This window comes from Anabrus simplex, chromosome 14 (genome assembly GCF_040414725.1).
Source record: "Anabrus simplex isolate iqAnaSimp1 chromosome 14, ASM4041472v1, whole genome shotgun sequence".
NCBI classification, from domain to species: Eukaryota; Metazoa; Arthropoda; class Insecta; order Orthoptera; family Tettigoniidae; genus Anabrus; species Anabrus simplex.
In genome coordinates, this window is record NC_090278.1 from 99,983,175 (window position 1) to 100,005,936 (window position 22,762).

Genomic DNA, 22,762 nt, shown 5'->3' on the forward strand with positions numbered 1-22,762 from the left:
TATCTTCAACGTCACCACTCAGATGTCAAGGCCCCACTCCCCCTACACCTACTGCAATCATGTCCTCCTCCCCCCTGCCGCCCAACAGAACTAGTTACAATTTCACTTGTGGAAAGCAACTGTAACTCTGTATCAATGCTAAAGGACTGTTACACATTTAACCAACTGACTTAATTCACATAAATACAAACCAAAAATACATTTAATGGATTTCAGACTTCAAGAGTTTCTTTTTCAATAGTTCTCCAGCAATGTCAGAAAATTTGTGGTATTGTAAATGATATCCATTTGGTTAACATTCGGGTGTGTCTCACCCTTGAAACATCAACCGCTTCCTGCTATGGTTAAGGTAGGACAGAACCCCTCAGGTTCAAGTCCCAAAGGTAGAACATCACCATTTAATTTCTTGTCATAATGTAGTAACTTTCAAGATTTCAAATGTTTAATTCAGAATTGAGCTTTTAAGTAAATATATACATCTTTAAACTAGCAAACTAAAGCATGTAGTAGACCATGTTTTAAAAAACTTGTTTTACAACTAATTTTAGTAACTTCTCATGTACATTGTTTTTCTTTGTTAGTTGATTTACGTCGCACCAACACAGACAGGTCTAATGGTGGTGATAAGAATGAGAAGGAAGCGGCCGCGGCCTTAATTAAGGTACAGCCCCAGCATGTGCCTGGTGTGAAAACGGGAAACCACAGAAAACCATTTTCAGTGCTGCTGACAGTGGGGTTCGAAACCACTATCTCCCGGATGTGAGCTCACAACGGTGCGTTCAATCCGCACGGCCAACTTACCCGGGTGTACATTATGTTAACACACAAATATTTATAATTTTGGATCCAAAGAATCCAATGTAGTGAAGAAACCATATATATACATTTTTTAAACCATGCTTGCATAATTGGAATATATATTTTGTGATAAATATTCCTTGAATCACAAGGAGAAATTTGAAGGTTTATCTTACCGATAGTAGATGGTGTGTGTCTGTACCCAAACACCAGAGTTGCCAAGGGGAGCTTCGTTGTCAGTGTCAGTCTCCGACTGGTCGTTGCCTGCTGGACTGTACTGCCGCACTGCCTGATACACAGTCATATTGTAAGGGAGAGTCTGGTCCCCAATTTGAAACTGTAACCGGTGCCTAGCGGTGCCCTGACTGATTACCACAGCTGCTAATGTATCGTCTATGTCCTCTTCGCTGTTGTCATCATCAGAGTCACCCGAGTCCTTGTCTTTGAGACGGCCATAGCCCCGCACCACCAGATACCGTTCGATGGCTTGTACCAAAGCTAAAGGGTCTATCTTCACCGTTCCTCCCTTCCACTGCTTCAAGTTATTACAATCAGGATGGCGTTGAAGATTACACTGAAAAGGACATGGACAGATATTCAGCTAGAGCAAGAGAAACACACTTGTAGCTTGAAAAAGAAGAGAAAACAAACCTTAAGTTGGTGGGTATTGAAAAACTTGAGCGCACTAGTGCCTCCTCTTCCCGTGCCCGAGCCTGCCGGCAGGTCGTGCACTTTGACGGGAAACTGTTCCAGCTGAGAAACACAGCCGCTTAATTTAGCCACCAGGGCTGACATGGACGAGGGATTCCAGCCGGTTAGCGGGCCACAGTAGTTAGCATCCAGCTGTAAAATAAACACATATCTTTCTTACAGCATCATTAACTTTAACAGCTACAAGGAATTTAGATTTGCAGTTTGTTACGCAAACTAGGAGTTTCCTTCAACCCCAACACAATCTGAATGTTCAGGCAGAGGCGACCCTCAAGACAACATGAGCACTCAGCTAGGGAATTCGATAATGGTTGACTTTTTAATTAGCATATTGCAATCCACAGCAAAATATCTCAAAAATACTAATAAATATAAAAAATTGCAAAATAACTAATAATGAAACAGAAAAGAATTACAATATTAAAATTTGAGAGACATCAAAAGAAAACAGGATTAAAGTTTGATAATAAAGACTGTAACAAATACATGAAGAATAAGGGCGTGTTCGTGCACATCCATCAACTATCCATCTGCACGTTTTTTTAACTCATTGCTGAACTGCACAATGCATCACACCTCAGAGGCGAATGAAACACATGGAACACAACCACCACCAGTCATTAGTTGTAATGGAGGTTATGATGATATCCTGGTCGCTAGTACTGAAGATTCTTCAGATTGAAACGAAAGCTTCTGTAGTTTTAGCAGAGTGAAGAACCTAACAGTTAAAAATTAGCTGATTTGAAACTTAAGAGAGATATTACAAAATATGTATGGGTAAGTCTCAATTATAAATTTGTCAAAAGCTAAAATCTTACAAATAAAACTTCAGGGCATTCGCTATCTGTAATGTAATTTATTTCGCCTAACTGATATATTTACAAGTTTCAGATCAATTCAAGATCGTATTGGAAGTTTTTAGCTATCGTGCCTGTCGGTTTGTTCCACCATCACGGGTAAACTGACAAATAGATCTCAACCAAACTTCATATTTACATACCCGCCAACTTTACAAAAGAAAAAAATAAGAGAGATTTTGATATGAAAATCAGGAAAAGCCAGGAGATACAATCGGTCAAAACTGCTTGTTCTACATGGTCTAGTCCCTCACACGAATGGTCTCTGATAAGCCTTCCGAAAATAGAATGAACTCATGCCCCACGCGCGTGAATCAGTCGTGCACTTACTTAGCAAATGCATAGATGAATACACTGCAACACACGCCCATGTGATTATCCGAAGGGCAACGCTATTTTTATTAAGCAAGAAAATAACATTTGCCAGAATTGTCTCTAAATGCCTCCTACAATCTCTAGAAAAGTCACTAGTTTCTACCTTCCAAATTTTGTCACTAAATTACTTTTTAAAAACTTCGGATCTAGAATCGACTAGAATGGTGTGAAACATAGCATGCGAGAACAAGATATTTACAATCAATATATGAGTTGCAATATACATGTTTCAGTAAACAACAAACATTGCACATACGCGCGCATTTCTTGTATTAATAAACATCAATATTTCATTTGAAAGCGGCCAATGAGCGAAGGACTTCCAGCCACTGATGTACAAAGCTGAAATGGCAGGATTTGAAAACAAATGTTTGAAGTAAGCTAAAATGGGGAGAAATAATAGAATAATCGAGAGGCGGAGAAAATGGTCTAAAATCGGGAAAGTTGGTACTTATGTATTTAGAGCCTATTCATAAAAGTGAAAGTTTCAATATACATGCTGTGTGAGTCATCAGTCCACAGACTGGTTTGATGCAGCTCTCCATGCCACCCTATCTTGTGTTAACCTTTTCATTTCGACGTAACTATTACATCCTACATCTGCTCTAATCTGCTTATCATAATCATACCCCTACAGTTCTTACCACCTACACTTTTTTCAAAAACCAACTGAATAAGTCCTGGGTGTCCTACCATTCTATTTCTTCTTCTCGTCATACTTAGCCAATGATATAGATGTTGATTCCCGAATGTGTCCAATAATGGACCATTTATATCGGTATTATAAATTTAGCCGAATCGATCTCCTCTCCCCAATTCGATTCAGTATCTCTTCATTTGTGATTCGATCTATCCATCTCACCTTCAGCATTCTTCTGTAACACCACATTTCAAAAGCTTCTATCCTCTTTCTTTCTGAGCTAGTTATCGTCCACATTTCACTTACATACAATGCTACATCTTTCTAATTCCTATACCAATGTTTGAAGTGAGCAACTTTCTTTTCTTAAGAAAGCTCTTCCTTGCTTGTGCTAATCTGCATTTTATGTTCTCCTTACTTCTGCCATTGTTAGTTATTTTACTGCCCAAGTAACAATATTCATCCACTTCCTTTTAGACTTAATTTCCTAATCTAATATCCCCTGCATCACCTGCCTTCGTTCGACTGCACTCCATTACCTTTGTTTTGGACTTATTTATTTTCATCTTGTACTCCTTACCCAAGACTTTGTCCATACCATTCAGCAGCTTCGAGATCCTCTGCAGTCTCAGATAAAATAACAATATCATTGGCAAATCTCAAGGTTTTGATTTCCTCTCTTTGGATTGTGATTGCCTTTCCAAATTTCTCTTTGATTTCCTTTACTGCCAGTTCTATGCAAGGTTATGAATTTCATTTTTGGTTCCATACTTAATTTAAATTACATGTAATTCAATTAATGAAGTTTGATTCCACCTACTTAATATTTTACAACAATTGTAATGGCTATGTATACATTACAATGTGTTGTAAAAGGACTAGTTTCGACATTGGCGCAAATTTTTTAAAATATTTTGACAGAAGATGTAATTGAACGATAGAATTCACTAGAAGCATCTGGACTTTATATTGAGACAGGCATTTTATACTTTTATCATTATGCAATTTTAATGTATATGTAAAAAGTAATATTCCAACAATTATTGTAAAAATCGATGTGGTACTATATTTATAGTCTCACTGCAATATATGTAAACATGGACAATTCACTATCTATTAATCAGTACCACGATACAATTTTATCTCGCATAACATTTTATGCATTTCACTATTTTATATGCACATTATCACGTTACACATTTAGTTCATTTTATCAATCTTATTAATTAATAACAAAATATTGTTCTGGGATATCAACAAATAAAAGTATACCTTATTCAGGCTGATGACCCATATAGGGTCAAAACTAGTCCCTTAATAACACACTGTAATGTATACATAGGCATTACAATTATCGTAAAGTACTGAGTAGGTGGAATAAAACTTTGTTAATTAAGTTATATGCCTGTTCTAGGTAAACTTTGAAAAGGAGGGGAGGACAGACTGCAGCCTTGCCTCACTCCTTTCTGGATTGCTGCTTCTTTTTCAAAGCACTCGATTCTTATCACTGCAGACTGATTTTTATACAGATTGTAGCTAATTCTTCGTTCTCGGTATCTGATCGCAATCACCTTCAGAATCGTAAATAGCTTGGTCCAATCAAAATTATCGAATGCCTTTTCTAGATCTACGAATGTCATGTACGTGGGCTTATCCTTCATTCGATCCTCTAAGATCAGACGTATAGTCAGGATTGCTTCACATGTTCCTACATTTCTTCTGAAGCCAAATTGATCTTCTCCCAACTCAGCTTCAACTCGTTTTCCATTCTTCTGTAAATAATACGTGTTAAAATTTTGCAGGCACGAGATACTAAACTAATGGTGCAGTAGTTTTCACACTTGTCAGCACCAGCTTTCTTGGGAATAGGTATAACCACATTCTGCTGAAAATCGGATGGGACTTCTCCTGTCTCATACATCTTACACACTAAATGGAATAACCTTGCCATGCCGGTTTCTCCTAAGGCAGTCAGTAATTCAGAGGGAATGTCATCAATTTCAGGTGCCTTGTTCCTATTGAGGTCTCTCATAGCTCTGTCAAACTCTGACCTCAAAATTGGGTCTCCAATTTCATCAGCATCAACACCCTCTTCTTCCAAAACCAAATCATCTACATCTGTACCTTGATACAAGTGCTGGATATGTTCCTGCCATCTTTCCATCTGAGCTCTTAATATTCATAAACCTAGATTTCCTTTCTCCAAAGGTTTCCAAAGCATCTACCTTACCTAGGACCATACAACCTTCGACATCCTTGCTCTTCAGCCATTCTTCCTTAGCTACCTTGCACTTTCTATCCACTTCATTCTTTAATCGCCTGTATTCTTTTATGCGCTCTTCATTTCTAGCATTCTTGTATTTTTGTTGTTCATCGATCAGGTCTAGTATCTCCTGAGTTGATCTTTTCTTCCTTCCTAACATTTCTTCAGCAACCCTACTGACTTCATTTTTCATGACTCTCCACTTTTCCTCTATAGTGTTTCCTTCAGCCTTTTCATTTAGTCCTTGTGCAACATGTTCCTTGAAACAATCCCTCACACTTTTTTCTTTCTATTTGTCTAGATCCCATCTTCGTGCATTCCTTCCTTTCTTCAATTTCTTCAACTTCAGATGGCATTTCATGACCAACAAGTTGTGGTCAGAGTCCACGTCTGCTCCTGGGAAAATTTTGCAATCCAACACCTGGTTTCTGAATCTCTGTCTAATCATAATGAAGTCTGTTTGATACCTTCCAGTGTCTCCAGGTCTCGTCCACGTATACAGTTGTTTGTGGTTGATATAGATATCATTTAAAAATCACTGAATAGACTGGGTGTTTATAGGAAGACCAGAATGGTTTTTTTTTGTTTTGTTTTTTCACTATTGATTATATCTTGGTTAAACTTCATATCTAGAGTCTACTCATCTAGGGGCAGGTTTCAAAATACATCTCATTTAAAAATTAATTAAAAGACAGGGGAATTTATACAAAGACCAGAAGAGTTTTTTTTCAATCTTCTCTTACACTATTGATGACATGTAAAATCTGTACTTTGTATGTGAAACACCCCTTCATTTTAAATAATTTTTGTTATGTACATAATTCCGCTCAATCTTCAAATAACTGAGAAAATTACTATTTTCTGCCGGCTTCAAGCTCTGCAGCCAGTGACTGACACAGTGGCAGACCTACAGTTATTTGAAGGCATAACAAGAGAAGATCAGAAGACGCATCATATTTCTCTCGGCTTTAAAATTATGACCACTAATCCCCATCCCCACCCCTCTTAAATGTATCTGAACATCGAGGAAACATGACCTAGAACTTTTCCCTTTGGTGTGTGTCTCATTTGCTTGTATATTCCTAAAAGTGGAAAACTGCTGGACTTAATTCAACCAAACTACTTATTTGGACTACCCGCTTAGGCTTACTATATCAGATGCATATGATGTGCATGGAGTTGGTATTTATAGGAAGATTAATCTCAAATATTTTCGTTAACATTGGGTCTATACGACAAACCTTTAATATGTTATTTCCATTCCTTTATGCCATGTACGTATTTATCGTACGACGGATAATAACGCAGATGATTATGAAAAATTGGATTTTTAATATACGTCCCATGGGACAAGTCGTGCATGTTACTTCTTAAAATCAATCAATACTGATCTGCATTTAGGGCAGTCGCCCAGGTGGCAGATTCCCTATCTGTTGCTTTCCTAGCCTTTTCCGAAATGATTTCAAAGAAATTGGAAATTTATTGAACATCTCCCTTGGTAAGTTATTCCAATCCCTAACTCCCCTTCCTATAAATGAATATTTGCCCCAGTTTGTCCTCTTGAATTCCAACTTTATCTTCATATTGTGATCTTTCCTACTTTTATAGACGCCATTCAAACCTATTCGTCTACTAATGTCATTCCACGCCATCTCTCCGCTGACAGCTCGGAACATACCACTTAGTCGAGCATCTCGTCTTCTTTCTCTCAATTCTTCCCAAACCAAACATTGCAACATTTTTGTAACGCTACTCTTTTGTCGGAAATCACCCAGAACAAATCGAGCTGCTTTTCTTTGGATTTTTTCCAGTTCTTGAATCAGGTAATCCTGGTGAGGGTCCCATACACTGGAACCATACTCTACTTGGGGTCTTACCAGAGACTTATATGCACTCTCCTTTACATCCTTACTACAACCCCTAAACACCCTCATAACCATGTGCAGAGATCGGTACCCTTTATTTACAATCCCATTTATGTGATTACCCCAGTGAAGATTTTTCCTTATATTAACACCTAGATACTTACAATGATCCCCGAAAGGAACTTTCACCCCATCAACGCAGTAATTAAAACTGAGAGGACTTTTCCTATTTGTGAAACTCACAACCTGACTTTTAGCCCCGTTTATCAACATACCATTGTCTGCTGTCCATCTCACAATATTTTCGAGGTCACGTTGCAGTTGCTCACAATCTTGTAACTTATTTATCACTCTATAGAGAATAACATCATCCGCAAAAAGCCTTACATCCGATTCCACTCCTTTACTCATATCATTTATATATATAAGAAAACATAAAGGTCCGATAACACTGCCCCGAGGAACTCCCCTCTCAACTATTACAGGGTCAGATAAAGCTTCACCTACTCTAACTCTCTGAGATCTATTTTCTAGAAATATAGCAACCCATTCAGTCACTCTTTTGTCTAGTCCAATTGCACTCATTTTTGCCAGTAGTCTCCCATGATCCACCCTATCAAATGCTTTAGACATGTCAATCGCGATACAGTCCATTTGACCTCCAGAATCCAAGATATCTGCTATATCTTGCTGGAATCCTACAAGTTGAGCTTCAGTGGAATAACCTTTCCTAAAACCAAATTGCCTTCTATCGAACCAGTTATTAATTTCACAAACATGTCTAATATAATCAGAAAGAATGCCTTCCCAAAGCTTACATACAATGCATGTCAAACTTGCTGGCCTGTAATTTTCAGCTTTATGTCTATCACCCTTTCCTTTATACACAGGGGCTACTATAGCAACTCTCCATTCATCTGGTATAGCTCCTTCGGCCAAACAACAATCAAATAAGTACTTCATATATGGTACTATATCCCAACCCATTGTCTTTAGTATATCCCCAGAAATCTGATCAATTCCAGCCGCTTTTCTAGTTTTCAACTTTTGTATCTTATTGTAAATGTCATTGTTATCATATGTAAATTTTATTACTTCTTTGGCCTTAGTCTCTTCCTCTATCTCAACATTATCCTTGTAACCAACAATCTTTACATACTGCTGACTGAATACTTCTGCCTTTTGAAGATCCTCACATACACACTCCCCTTGTTCATTAATTATTCCTGGAATGTCCTTCTTGGAACCTGTTTCTGCCTTAAATACCTATACATACACTTCCATTTTTCACTAAAATTTGTATGACTGCCAATTATGCTTGCCATCATGTTATCCTTAGCTGCCTTCTTTGCTAGATTAAATTTTCTAGTAAGTTCCTTCAATTTCTCCTTACTTCCACAGCCATTTCTAACTCTATTTCTTTCCAGTCTGCACCTCCTTCTTAGTCTCTTTATTTCTCTATTATAATAAGGTGGGTCTTTACCATTCCTTACCACCCTTAAAGGTACAAACCTGTTTTCGCATTCCTCAACAATTTCTTTAAACCCATCCCAGAGTCTGTTTACATTTTTATTTACCGTTTTCCACCGATCATAGTTACTTTTTAGAAACTGCCTCATACCTGCTTTATCAGATATATGGTACTGCCTAACAGTCCTACTTTTAAGACCTTCCTTTCTATCACATTTATTTTTAACTACCACAAAAACAGCTTCATGATCACTAATACCATCTATTACTTCAGTTTCCCTATAGAGCTCATCTGGTTTTATCAGCACCACATCCAAAATATTTTTCCCTCTGGTTGGTTCCATCACTTTCTGAATCAGCTGTCCTTCCCATATTAACTTATTTGCCATTTGTTGGTCATGCTTCCTGTCGTTCGCATTTCCTTCCCAATTGACCTCTGGCAAATTCAGATCTCCTGCTACAATCACATTTCTTTCCATGTCGTTTCCCACATAGCTGACTATCCTATCAAATAATTCCGAATCCGCATCAGTGCTACCCTTTCCCGATCTGTACACTCCAAATATATCAAGTTGCCTATTATCTTTAGAAATGAGCCTTACACCTAGAATTTCATGTGTCTCATCTTTAACTTTCTCGTAGCTTACAAATTCTTCTTTCACCAGAATGAAAACTCCCCCTCCCACCTTTCCTATCCTATCTCTGCGATACACACTCCAGTGCCGTGAGAAAATTTCTGCATCCATTATATCATTTCTCAGCCATGATTCAACTCCTATTACAATATCTGGTAAATATATATCTATTAAATTACTTAATTCTATTCCTTTCTTTACAATACTTCTACAGTTCAACACTAACAATTTTATGTCATCCCTACTTGATTTCCAGTTCCCTGTTCCCTTATCACCGCTCCCTAGGCCATCCGGTTTCCCTGAATGTACCTCCCTATTACCCTTCCAAACAAATTTCCTAACTTATACGTACCACTGCGGTTTAAATGAAGGCCATCCGAGCGCAGATCCCTATCTCCTACCCACCCATTAGGATCTAGAAATTTCACTCCCAGTTTCCCACATACCCACTCCATAGTCTCATTTAAATCCCCAATCACCCTCCAGTCAGTATCCCTCCTACACAGTATTCCACTAATAACAATCTCCGCTTTCTTAAACTTCACCCGTGCTGCATTTACCAGATCCCACACATCTCCAACTATGTTGGTACTTATATCAGCTTGCCTTACGTTGTTGGTACCAATGTGAAACACTACCACCTTCTCCTTCCCCTCCTCCCTCTCTTCTACTTTCCTCAACATCTGCCTCAACCTAATTCCTGGATAACATTCTACCCTGGTTCCCTTTCCTCCACACACTTTCCCCACGTGTCTAACGATGGAATCCCCCATGACCAGAGCCTCAACCCTACCCACCTCATTTGATCCCCTCCTCTCCTGGTCAGCCCTATCTTTCCTGATAGCTGCAGAAGCTACTTCCTCCTCCCTTTTCTCCTTCCCATGACCCTGTTCCACCTGTCTTTTCCTATCCTCTACTCTACCTTTCCCTTTCCTACCGTTTCCCTTCCTCCTACTTCCATGCATCTCAGCAACAGTTCCCTGTCCCTCATCTTCCCTCTGTTGTTCTACCTGGAGTGACTCGTACCGATTTTGCACAGACACCTGTCCTGAATTCTGATCCTGAATAGAGCCCTTGGCCTGCAATCTCCTTCCCCTTAGAACATTAGACCACCTGTCTTCTACAACTCCTCCCTTTCCTTCCCCTCCCTCTTGTACACCTACTGTAACCTGTACATTGTTTGAGGGAGTCCTATCTTCCTTCCTGTCTTCTGTGAGAATCCTAATTATCTCCCTCAAACTTTCCAACTCCTCCCTCATACCCCTCAATGCCTCACCACACCCACAATAAGTACACTCGCGCTCCTTAGCCATTCTTTGCGGGGGAAAATTTTTAAATTAAAAAATAAAATAACTTATTTGCAAAAAAATAAATGAACGGAGGGATATATTGTCTGGGATAGTACACAACAATAAGGTAATTAATATACGACTACACTACAATACTACTTAGTCGTGCTCTATTTTTTTTTTTTATCCTACAACCCCTAACAGGATAAAAGCTGCTGTTAATTACTGAATATCGAAAGTAATACACAAGAACTACACAATTCCAAACTGCAATTAAGCCTATCCTAATTTCAACAATATTTTAGTAAGAGTTTCTACGGATACCTCTACTACACCAGTACTACACAAATATTTTACAATAATAAAATTATCACACTAAATTCTAATAGGATATTACTCGTATACTACTGTACAGTACACTACAGTAATTTTTAAACTACTTTCAGACGTATCCTAATTACGATACCGGTGCCGTACCGTATGTCACTACTAAGCACAACAGAAATGAAATTTGCAAGAACTACTGTACTCAAAGATTACCAACGAAGCTAAATGCTTAGACAAATTATTATTAGTATTACGGTCTAATAGATATACACAAAAGATAACACACGAATATAGCAGGCAAGATACGGCACTATCTAAATGTACTGTATCTATACTACAATGTATCTACACTACACTACACTGCATTTGGTTAAATGCTTAAGTATCAAAAGGATTGCCGTACACGAAGAAAAACACGAATATAACTGGCAAGATACTATCTAATATATTATACCTTATCTTCACTACAATTCTACTGAAATGTTATGTAATTATTACAGCTGGTGGATTACTATTATTTTCCCTACTCCACGGGACGGAGAAAAAAAAAAAGTGTCCTTAATTAGGCCTACTGAAAAATACGAGGTTGTCTACAATAATTTCTCAAATATTTCTATCAAAACTACTACTACTACTACTACTACTACTACTACTCCTCCTCCTCCTCCTCCAGGGACTTGAACTGCAATTACTGGGATATATGAACTTTATTATTATTAGCTAACCGCTCATAAATGCTGAAAGATCGAGGGAGGGAAATATAAATTACGGATACCAACTACCTACTCAGAAGTACAAATGAATGGAATACAAGGTCAGCTGATTTTTATTTATATTTACTTGACTACACTACACCCTTTGTTCACGACTGTAGCCAACAATGCAATATTTGAATATGAGGAGCGACAATAATCAATAACAATACGACTGTTAACTATTACCGTGTAATCTATTTAACTTCTTTTTAAATGGAAGTTTACAGGCGTATCGTGTTTTTTAATGTAGTAAATTATTACCTTCGCGATAGTTTGAACGTATATCTATACGAAATACCGGAGAAGTTGCTGCAGAAGTTACGGTACTATTCCTTATGATAATCTGCCTTTGTAAGTACAGCCAACGAACCTACAGATATTTACAAATATTTTTAAAGTTAATATTGTTACCTAAAGTATTACCTAAACCTAAATTCGAAACAAGGTGCACCTAGCTAGCCTACTTAACCTAGAAAACGTAATTTACTGAAGACCAACTGAGTTACTTGTTACAAAATTTAAATAATTATTACTACTACCAATTTCTACCAACAAGCACTAAACACCACTATATAAACAGCACTAAATGAATCAGATATACACAAAATTAAGCTATTTCAATAGGTTTTCACTACTTTATCACTACAATAATGCAAGAGCTCTCTCAACAGCCAACCGTTCTCAAGCGCATCCAACAATGCAACCTAGGTGGGCAACAGGAAAAACTAAAGAGCAAGAGATATTAAGGGAAGTATCATCAATATCAGAGCGCCACGCCAGTGGTCAGAGATACGATATACAAGAACCAAGGAGAATTCCGCACAACTTCGGACCAGCAACTCTGCTGTACAATAAATTTGGAAATAGTCGCCATTCTCTCTCGATTTTGTTCAGCTTCATCATATTTCACGTTACTGCCCTGTGCTTTGTAAGAAAATATCATTTTAACTTGTTGCATTAAATTTGGGAACAGAGCCCATGTTACTTTGCATAAATTCCTGAAGATAACGTAATCCACTGCAAATTCCCGTGCGAAGTACGGGTACAATTGCTAGTATCTTAAGAAAGCTGATTTGTGATGATAAGGCGGATCAAATATAAACTAGAATCTGAATGTAGTGCTGAGGCTGGGCATTGCCAGGATGTTGGTCGGGGTGTCTGGAGAAGGGGATTGTGCATGCAAACAACAGTAGAGAGCTGGGCTGCTTCAGTACGCCATGAGTGAGGTGCACGTCAGTTGCGCAACGGATCATTATCAAATTTCTCGCAAAAGAGGGCACCAAACCTTCCAAATATTGAGCTGGCTCCGCGGGCTAAAAAATTTGTGGCGGGAAGAGAAGCTGTGGAAAATCAACGCAGACATGCCAACTTTCAAACGTAAAAAATCAGAAGAAATTTGGCAGCGGATCGCAACATAGTAAGACACATCAATGATGGCAAAACATGTACTAATGCATTATATATTGGAATCTTGATTCTCTGTTTTTGGAGGGATCATAAATAAAAAACTTGCAACACGGGAAAACTGAAAAACGAATGAACCGTCAACAATTTGGCTGAACATCAAAAAAGTGAAATATGTATACTTATAACCTTACAAACACCCCTAAACCAAACCAAAATACAGCCCCAATGGGACTTACGCCTACCGAGCGACGATGCTCGGTCTGAAGGCCTGAAAATTACGCAGTGACGCATGGACAGTTTGACGAATCCTCTCGGCCATTATTCGTGCCTCTCTAGACCGGGATCACGATCTCACCATTTAATAGCTCCTCAATTAAAGGTAATCGTAGAATGAGTGAACCTGGAACCAGCCCTCTTAACCAGGTAAAAATGGCTGACCTGGCCGGGAATTGAACCCGGGCCCTCCAGGTGAGAGGCAAGCAAATTAGACCGTGGGGCCTGTTTCAAACAATCACCTGGGTACGGGACTTAAAAATCTAGAAACTTTACATTCAGTTTACCGGGGAAACTTTGTCAGTTTCAACTCTTCAAAAAAAAAAAATCTAATACCCGTAACACCAACCAAACAACAATCGAACACAAGTAGTTTTTAATTCTCTAATCTAAGAAAGCACATTAGATACAAAAGTGCCCAACATGATGGAGAAATTCCGTTTTTTAATCCTCCATTGTAGTTTGGTCACCGGTATACTGTTCGTAGTCAGTTTATGGAAATCTTTTACCGCGTAAATTAGACCTACATCGACTTTTAAGTTATGTTGAACTTGAGAATATGATTTCGAATGTAAGTGTCAATTCTAAAGTTCTCGAATGCATTATATTCAATTCTGCCCGTCACTAATCACAATCAAACCGGAAAGAGAAAAACAACATTAACACTTCCGAAATTATCGTTATTCGCGACCTTGAGCTTAGCTGGAAAGCATGCTCACTGTGTAAGTCGGTACAAGTGAGAAATGATACAGAGTTTTTAAATGTAACCTGCGCAAATAAAACGACTGCGGTTTTATAACATTTTAACACAAAAACGTAAAATTCCCAGTCTTATATTAGGACGATAATATTAAAATACTAAATTTGTGTTACTTAAGAAGGAGCAGTATACTGCCTGAAAGCCCAGTGACTATACAGTGCCTTGAGGGAAGTGCCGAAAACCTGTTCGGTAAACATGTAACCCTGGACATTAATGTAGAAGTTTTGCAAGTACGAACATTTGACGAGACTCGTTCCGTCTTCAAGTAGAACTGTTGAAATGAGCTCTGTCTCCTAATTGTTGTGAACACACTCTGCTTTATGATTTCCAGGGATTCTCTAAACAATACCACCCGAAAGCGATGCTAAGATGGTCCTTTATGAAAGTTTACCGCCGATCGCTTTTCCAGTATGGTACAGTACTTGCTCTCAAATTACCGCAATGACGGGACGTTAACACCAAGATCTCCAAGTACCGACCTCGATACCTGCAGTCGCTTAAGTGCGGCCAGTATCCAGTATTCGGGAGATAGTGGGTTCGAACCCCACTGTCGGCAGCCCTGAAGATGGTTTTCCGTGGTTTCCCATTTTCACACCAAGCAAATGCTGGGGTTGTACCTTAATTAAGGCCACGGACGCTTCCTTCCCAGTCCCAACCTTTTCCCGTCCCATCGTCGCCATAAGGCATGTGTCGGTGCAACGTAAAGCCAATAGCAAAAAAAAAAAAAAAAATCTGTAAGTATGCCGTAGTCATCCTTTCGTGAGATACAGTTTTTTTTAAACGAGCGATAGAGTATTTAGCGTTGATGGGACTTAAATTTATGGACGGTTGATCCGGGAAATTGTTTCTTCGAGGAATGGATAATGCGGGATTTTTACAACATGATTTAATTAGGATGCTTGCTGGACCACATAATGTGAACGAATAATACGGGAAAACGTAGTTTCCGGGAACGGATAATCAAGGTTCTAGCGTAATTCAATACATTACCAAATCTCTTTGGCCTACATATTTATATTTTTCATTATTTATATGTGAATACTAAATACTGGACATACCAAGAATAAGATGGTGTCCGGTAATGTGAACATGGTTATGTCTACTCCCGAGAAAACAAGTGTAAAACTTGATGTTAAGTGCGGTAACTGCCGTAAAATAGTTAAAAATGGCATCCTGTGTGATTTGTGCGATCATTGGTGGCATTTTAAGTGCGGAAACAGGCCCAGGGAGGAAAAAATTAATACAAATGAAGACTGGTTTTGTGAACAGTGCGTTGCGAATGTTATTGGTGAGGGCGGCTCGAAATCTAAAGATAGAGAGTATGAAAATGCATTGGAAATTATAAATATTCTGCGAAATGACATTGAGGAACTTAAAGCTGAAAATGACGTACTTAAAGAGAAGATGAATGTGATGGAGAGTACGTGTTCGAACGGTTTAGAGCTCGAGTTGGATTCCATTTATGAACCTGTGCAAAGTGAAACAATTAGGCCTAAAAACTGTAGACAATGGGAATCGGTGCCGGTAAAATCCGCGGGTTTCAGAAAGAAGATACTGGACGATTGTCACTTTCCTGTTTTAAAGAATAGGTTTGAACCCCTTGGAAGTGGTACTTATGAATCTGTAGGTAACAGCTCTGAAGTAAATTTTTTGGAATGTCGAAGTGAAAGTAATAAGAATCTTGTAAAACCAATTTGCAAAACCTCGCGGAAATCTGTGAAGATAAGACTTTTTGCCAATGGTCAGGGGAGGAATATTGCTACAGAACTAATTAGAAACAGTAAGCATGATATTTCTGCTGTGATCAAGCCTGGTGCGAATTTTAATGACATAACCTCAAAATACTGTGAAAATCTAGGAGCTACGGGGGTTGCAGTTTATCTAGCAGGGACTAACGACGTAGGAAGAAATAATGCAAGAGGACTGATCTCTTCCCTCAGATCGAGACTACAGGAGTTACATCACACCAATGCTGTGGTATTTTCTGTTCCTCACAGACATGATCTTCCGACATGGTCTTGTGTTAACAAGGAGGTAAACAAGGTTAATGAAGAACTTTTGAAAATATATAGGCACTTCAAGAATGTCAAATATGTAGATATATGTAATTTGGGTAGAAGATTTTATATCTGGCATGGTCTGCACCTAAATAGGTTGGGAAAAAGGTATGTTGTAAACAGAATAATAGAATTTGCTAATTCAATTCAAGATGTGGAATGTGTTCCTGATCCCATTCCTGTAAAAAACTAGATAAGTGACCGATATAGGTCGGTCTGTCATGCTAGAGTCGAGGAATGGTATTAATACTCATGGTAGTCTATATAGGTTAGGTTCTTTTAAACCGGTATTGGGGAATAGTGTTAATGTGCAAGGTGCACAGACTAGGTCAGATTCTTATCAGATCACTAAAATCAATGAGCCTGTAGAAACAAAAATATCTACTAGTAGGCCTATTGTGGAAAATGACATCCAAGATCTAAGAAAGCACCACACTATCAAACTGTAAATGGACTTCGAAGCAAACTAACTGAATGTTTAGCGGACTATGACTTCATGGTATTAACCGAAACAAAGTTACATGATGAAATTAGCGATGTGGAACTCTGACTCGAAACGTATTCAATTTCGAGATGTGACAGGTCTTCTTTAACGAGTACAAAAGCATGGGGGGTAATGATCTGTATTAACAAGAGGTTTAAACCTACTCTGATACCGTGCATTAACACAGTTGAACAGTTGTTTGAATCCCTGACTTAACACCAGAAAATTAATCACTGGTGCTGTATACATTCCACCCAAGTCTCCTGTCCAAAAATATTTCAAACATTGCAGTGCTGTTGAAAAAATTATGTCAAATCTTGACAACCATTTATTGCTCATGGTTGGTGACTACAATCTAGCACATCTTAATTGGATAGTAAATGAAGAAACATCTTCTGGCCTTATGTCAGTACGTAACCACACTATGCAGTCCAGTTTAGTTATAGACACTTTTTCTTATCTCTGTTTAAATCAGTTTAATGCTATCCCAAATTTTCTGAATCACTTTCTTGATTTGGTTTTCAGTAACTCCAGTTCCACTGAAGTAAAATCTAGTAATGAGACAGTGATCGCCAACGTCAGGGGGACCTGATACGGTAATATGAAGAAGAATGAAAGCATTGTTCCCCTCGATAGACACCACCCAGCATTAGAGATTTCTTTACCTATAAATGAGCTATACAATTCCTTGCCTGCTGATAGTTTTTATTTTGACTTTTTAAACGGTGACTATAATGGACTAAATTATTATCTGTCACAGTTCAGCTGGAAGGAGATGTTTCAAAATGTATCAATTGATAAAGCAGTAGAAATCTTCTATTCAGTACTACATTATGGCATGGAACTTTACATCCCTATACGGAATTTTAAGACTCCCAAATTCCCAAAGTGGTTTAATCATAAATTGAAGTCCCTGATTATTGAAAAGAAGAAAGCACACAAGCGATACAAAAGTTCTAAAAGGTCATGTAACAATATTCCTTCAACAATGCATCTTAATGAAGTTACAGCAGATACTGGAGAAAATATTGTCAGTCTTTTTGCTAACCACCTTTCATCCGTTTATTCTTCTTATCAGAATAGTAGTAGTATGTCATATGATTATCCTTTCTCTGTCAATCTATCAGTTATAAACATTAGTAAGGAAGAAATTTACAACAAACTGATATCACTGGAATTAAAGAAAACTGTCGGACCTGATGGTGTTTCAACGTACCTGCTCAAGTACTGTTCATTTATTTTATGTGAAGCACTCTTTTATCTGTTCAACTTATCATTAAACCAAGGCGTTTTTCCAGTGGAATGGAAGAAAGGATTTGTTAGTCCAGTTTTCAAAAATGGTGATAAAACTGACATAAAACAATATAGACCAGTCATAATTTCTTCTCATATTTCCAAAATTTTTGGCTCAATCATCATCATCATCTGTTTACCCTCCAGGTTCGGTTCTTCCCTCGGACTTAGCGAGGGATCCCACCTCTACCGCCTCAAGGGCAGTGTCCTGGAGCTTCAGACTCTTGGTCGCGGGATACAACTGGGGAGTATGACCAGTACCTCGCCCAGGCGGCCTCACCTGCTATGCTGAACAGGGGCCTTGTGGAGGGATGGGAAGATTGGAAGGGATAGGCAAGGAAGAGGGAAGGAAGCGGCCGTGGCCTTAAGTTAGGTACCATCCCGGCATTCGCCTGGAGGAGAAGTGGGAAACCACGGAAAACCAGTTCCAGGATGGCTGAGGTGGGAATCGAATCCACCTCTACTCAGTTGACCTCCCGGGGCTGAGTGGACCCCGCTCCATCCCTCGTACCACTTTTCAAATTTCGTGGCAGAGCCGGGAATCGAACCCGGGCCTCCGGGGGTGGCAGCTAATCACACTAACCACTACACCACAGAGGCGGACTTTGACTCAATAATTCTTGACAAAATCACACCTCTCTTTAGAAACATCATTAATGAGCAACATGGATTCTTTTCAGGACGGTCAACCTGTAGCAATCTTCTTTTATTCTATCAGTTCCTCTTGGATGCAATAGAGAACCACTCCCAAGTGGACTGCATTTATACAGACTTCTCAAAAGCTTTCGACACTGTCGACCACAATATCTTGCTGCAAAAACTAACAGGCTACGGAATTAATGGGCCTCTCCTCTCATGGTTTGAATCATATCTTAAAAATCGCCTGCAGATTGTTAAAATAAGGAATCATTTTTCTGCACTTATTATTGTTACCAGTGGAGTTCCTCAAGGGTCTCACCTTGCGCCCTTACTTTTTACTCTCTACATAAATGACATTAAAAATATACTTAAGAATTCTGAATTGCTTTTGTTTGCTGGCGATGCAAAAATGTTTATGCAAATTAATTGTCCACTTGATTGTTTAAAACTTCAAGAAGATTTACATCATCTGGAAAAGTATTGCATTCAAAATGGGTTGAAACTTAATCATGAGAAATGTAAAATAATATTGTTTTTTTAAAAACAAGAAGAAAATATCATTCCAGTACAAATTAAGTAATAACATTTCACAAGTTAATGACCTTGGTGTTTTATTCAGTTATAACCTATCGTTTAATGAACATATTGAAAATATTTGTAAGAAAGCATTTCAAAGATTGGGTTGCATTACTAGATATTCGAGAGAATTTTCAAACTTAGCTACCTATCGATTGCTGAATGTGTCTATGGTACGCCCTATACTAGAATACTGTACACCTGTTTGGAACCCTTCTCATCAGACCTCTATCCATAGATTAGATTCAGTACAACATAAATTTCTTCCTTTATATTCATTTAGAGCAGAATTCTCATATGATAATGTTGATTATACATCCTTACAACAGTCCTTAAATATGCATAGCCTGTCACAACGCCGTGAATTATTGGATACACTCTCCATTTTTAAATTGCTTCATTCCTTGGTGAATTGTCCACAACTCCTTGGAAAAATTAACGTACATGTACCAGACAGACGCACAAGGTTCAAGAATACATAGTCTACAAATTGGCATAGAACTAACTACGCATTAAATGGGCCAATTAAACGAATGTCAAGATCTCTAAACAAACTGGATATTGATATATTTAACTGCTCATTGCCAAATTGAGAAATCACTTACATAATCTCCAGAAATGACTTACTTTCCTGTGATTACTTGTAATATAACCTGTGTATATATATCTGTACATATTTTTCTACTTATACTCCATTGAACTTTCTTTTTAGTGTGTTTTGTTTTGTTTAACCTTCTCCACCGTTATGTAAAATGGTATTACTGTTAATAAAGTATTATTATTATTATTATTATTATTATTATTATTATTATTATTATTATTATTATTATTATACCTGAACTGTAGAAACATGCAACTTTTCATCCTTCACCATACTGAACACATTACGACTAATTGTTGTTCAACACACCCGTAGCTGACTTAGCCCCCTTCAGAAACTCTGAACTAAATTTTTGCTCAAAGCACTTGCCTTGCTGAAGTGATTTTACGACAAAGTTTCTCAAAAGTTTATTCAGACAGCAAGGATCTCAACTGTGTTTTGTCTTTGTGACTGCTTAAAATCCTTTCACATTCTGCACTGCTATGTGCAATTGATAAAATAGCAAGCATAACCTTACAAAGTCTGTCATATTTTAAGTACACCATCAGCTGATTTCATCTGACCTACCAATGCCCACTGAACATCAATTCTTCCTTTTGCCAGGTCTGTTTCTTTGAGTTGAAAGTAACAGAACTGAGAGTGCAGAATATCAACTTTATCTAAATGTTCTGTTTCACTAGTCAGAATTTCTTGTAGCGCAATGACATCAATCTGTTGACCTTTCAGAATTTTAGGTAGACACTAGCATTTTGGTCTGCTGATGCCTTCGATGTTAAGATGGCATATTCGAATTGAAGGTCCGATTTTTCGGCTATAGGCTTCCGGGTCCTGATAAGGACCGATTTCTTCATTACTCTGTGCATTATGACCGAGAGGTGCCTCCATCCAAATCTCCAAAAGACTGTCGCATCTGTGTTTCATCTCAGAAATAAATTTGCCAACTACAAGCCTACAATAACATTCAGAAATCAATCCTTACAACACTGTCCCTTCCCAAAATACTTAGGTGTCACATTAGACAGATGCCTAACATAGACATCATATTAACAACACAGCCGCCAAGATCAAAAGTCGGAATAATATTCTTCAAAAATTAGCCGGCACATCCTGGGGTGCAAACAACCAAGTGTTGAGATCTACTGCTCTAGCTCTTTGCTATTCAGTTGCCGAATACTGCGCTTCAACTTGGCTGAACAGTGCTCATACTGCGAAGATTGATGCTCAACTAAATCAAGCAATGCGCATCATAACTGGTTGTATTCGCTCTACAAACGTGGCCTGGCTGCCTACACTCAGTAATATTCCACCGCCTTGCTTAAGATGGTCTGAAGCTCTTCTAAAACTGTGGAAGAAGACCAGCCTGGACTCCAACCTCCCCGTTCACCAGGATATTACTCAACCTGCCCCTCCACGACTTAAGTCTAGATCTCCACCCTGGCGCACTGCACTTACACTGGAAGAATCTGGGTTCTCCATCACGAACGCCTGGTTACACCATTGGCAGCAGTCTTCTGTTCCCAACCAACTTCTTGTGACTCTACCTCATGTTCAACCTCCCGGATTCCATCTACCCAGACGTCAATGGAGGACTCTAAACAGGATAAGAGTCAATCAAGGAAGATGCAGCTATACTCTTTATAAATGGGGCTGGCAGAAGTCTTCTGGGTGTGATCGTGGAGCTACCCCACAGACCATCCACCACGTAATTGCCGAGTGTCCACGGAGAGCATTTCAAGGTTCTTTGGAGGACATTCATAATGCAACTGAGGAGGCCTTAAAATGGATCAATGGACTTGATTTGGAACTATAGGCTTCTGCTTGTATATACTGTGTATATATTGTATACTTATTTATATAATCTATCTGTGCACATCATACGATAAATAAATAACTAGTCAGAATGTTCAGAAACTTGTTAATGAAAAATTTAAGTATAGAAAATGATGCCTTACTTATAGCAGAAATATCTGCAACTTCTGCATTAATGAAAACTTCATCTTTGAATGGAAATTTTGTGTACCATGTAGTCACTGGGTGAAAAGAAACTCTTTCTAACAGATTTAAAAAATAGACCTAAGCACTTTTCCTCGGACGTCAGTGTGTTCACCAAAAGAAATGCAGAGTTCCCTGTCATCAGATCACAATCATCCTTTTGATTTGCTGGAGTATGATAATCTACATCAAGGAGAGAAAGGAAGAGCTTCGTGTGGTTTCACAAACCTTGCCATCAAATTCTTCCAAGAGTTCCTCCAAAATTGACTTCAATAAGTGGATGTGCAGTATACTTGACTGAAGAGCTACGTTTGGATTCTCAAAGATATCCATAAAACTTGAGAAAAAGGAAAAAAGATTTATGTAAATACAATTAAAGGACCGTTCTTCACGTGACAAAGCATGGCTCTTAGTGTCATCAGTAGTTTCATTTGTTTGGGAGAAACTGATGACTGTGTTTTTCTTTTAACTGAGTAGTGTGGTGAAATGTTATGACAATGCCTCACCTTTTCAGACAAATTATTCACATCTGCACTTAGACTGTGCTTAGGAATTTTGTAAGTCTTCAAAGTTCTCATCTGAGAATCCTTACTCACAATTTTGGTCCTGAAGGAAGTAACCAAGCAGTTCCACTGCAGCAAAATCCTATCTAAACACCTAAGTGATAACACATGCTTCAGAATTTTCCTGATCTC

The 22,762-nt window shown here is 38.4% G+C and overlaps 1 protein-coding gene across 17 annotated transcripts in view; it reads right to left on the bottom strand.

Annotated features, from left to right (window-relative positions):
* ctrip (E3 ubiquitin-protein ligase ctrip) overlaps nucleotides 1–22,762 on the bottom strand; it is a 322,022-nt gene that overhangs the window by 101,155 nt on the left and 198,105 nt on the right. For all 17 annotated transcript variants that reach the window (XM_067157963.2, XM_067157962.2, XM_067157961.2 and 14 more), the window contains 2 exons: nucleotides 1,450–1,641; nucleotides 975–1,372 (listed from right to left, as the gene is read on the bottom strand). In XM_067157963.2, the coding sequence (XP_067014064.2) occupies nucleotides 975–1,372; nucleotides 1,450–1,641 (590 nt within the window). The remainder of the gene's footprint in view (nucleotides 1–974; nucleotides 1,373–1,449; nucleotides 1,642–22,762) is intronic.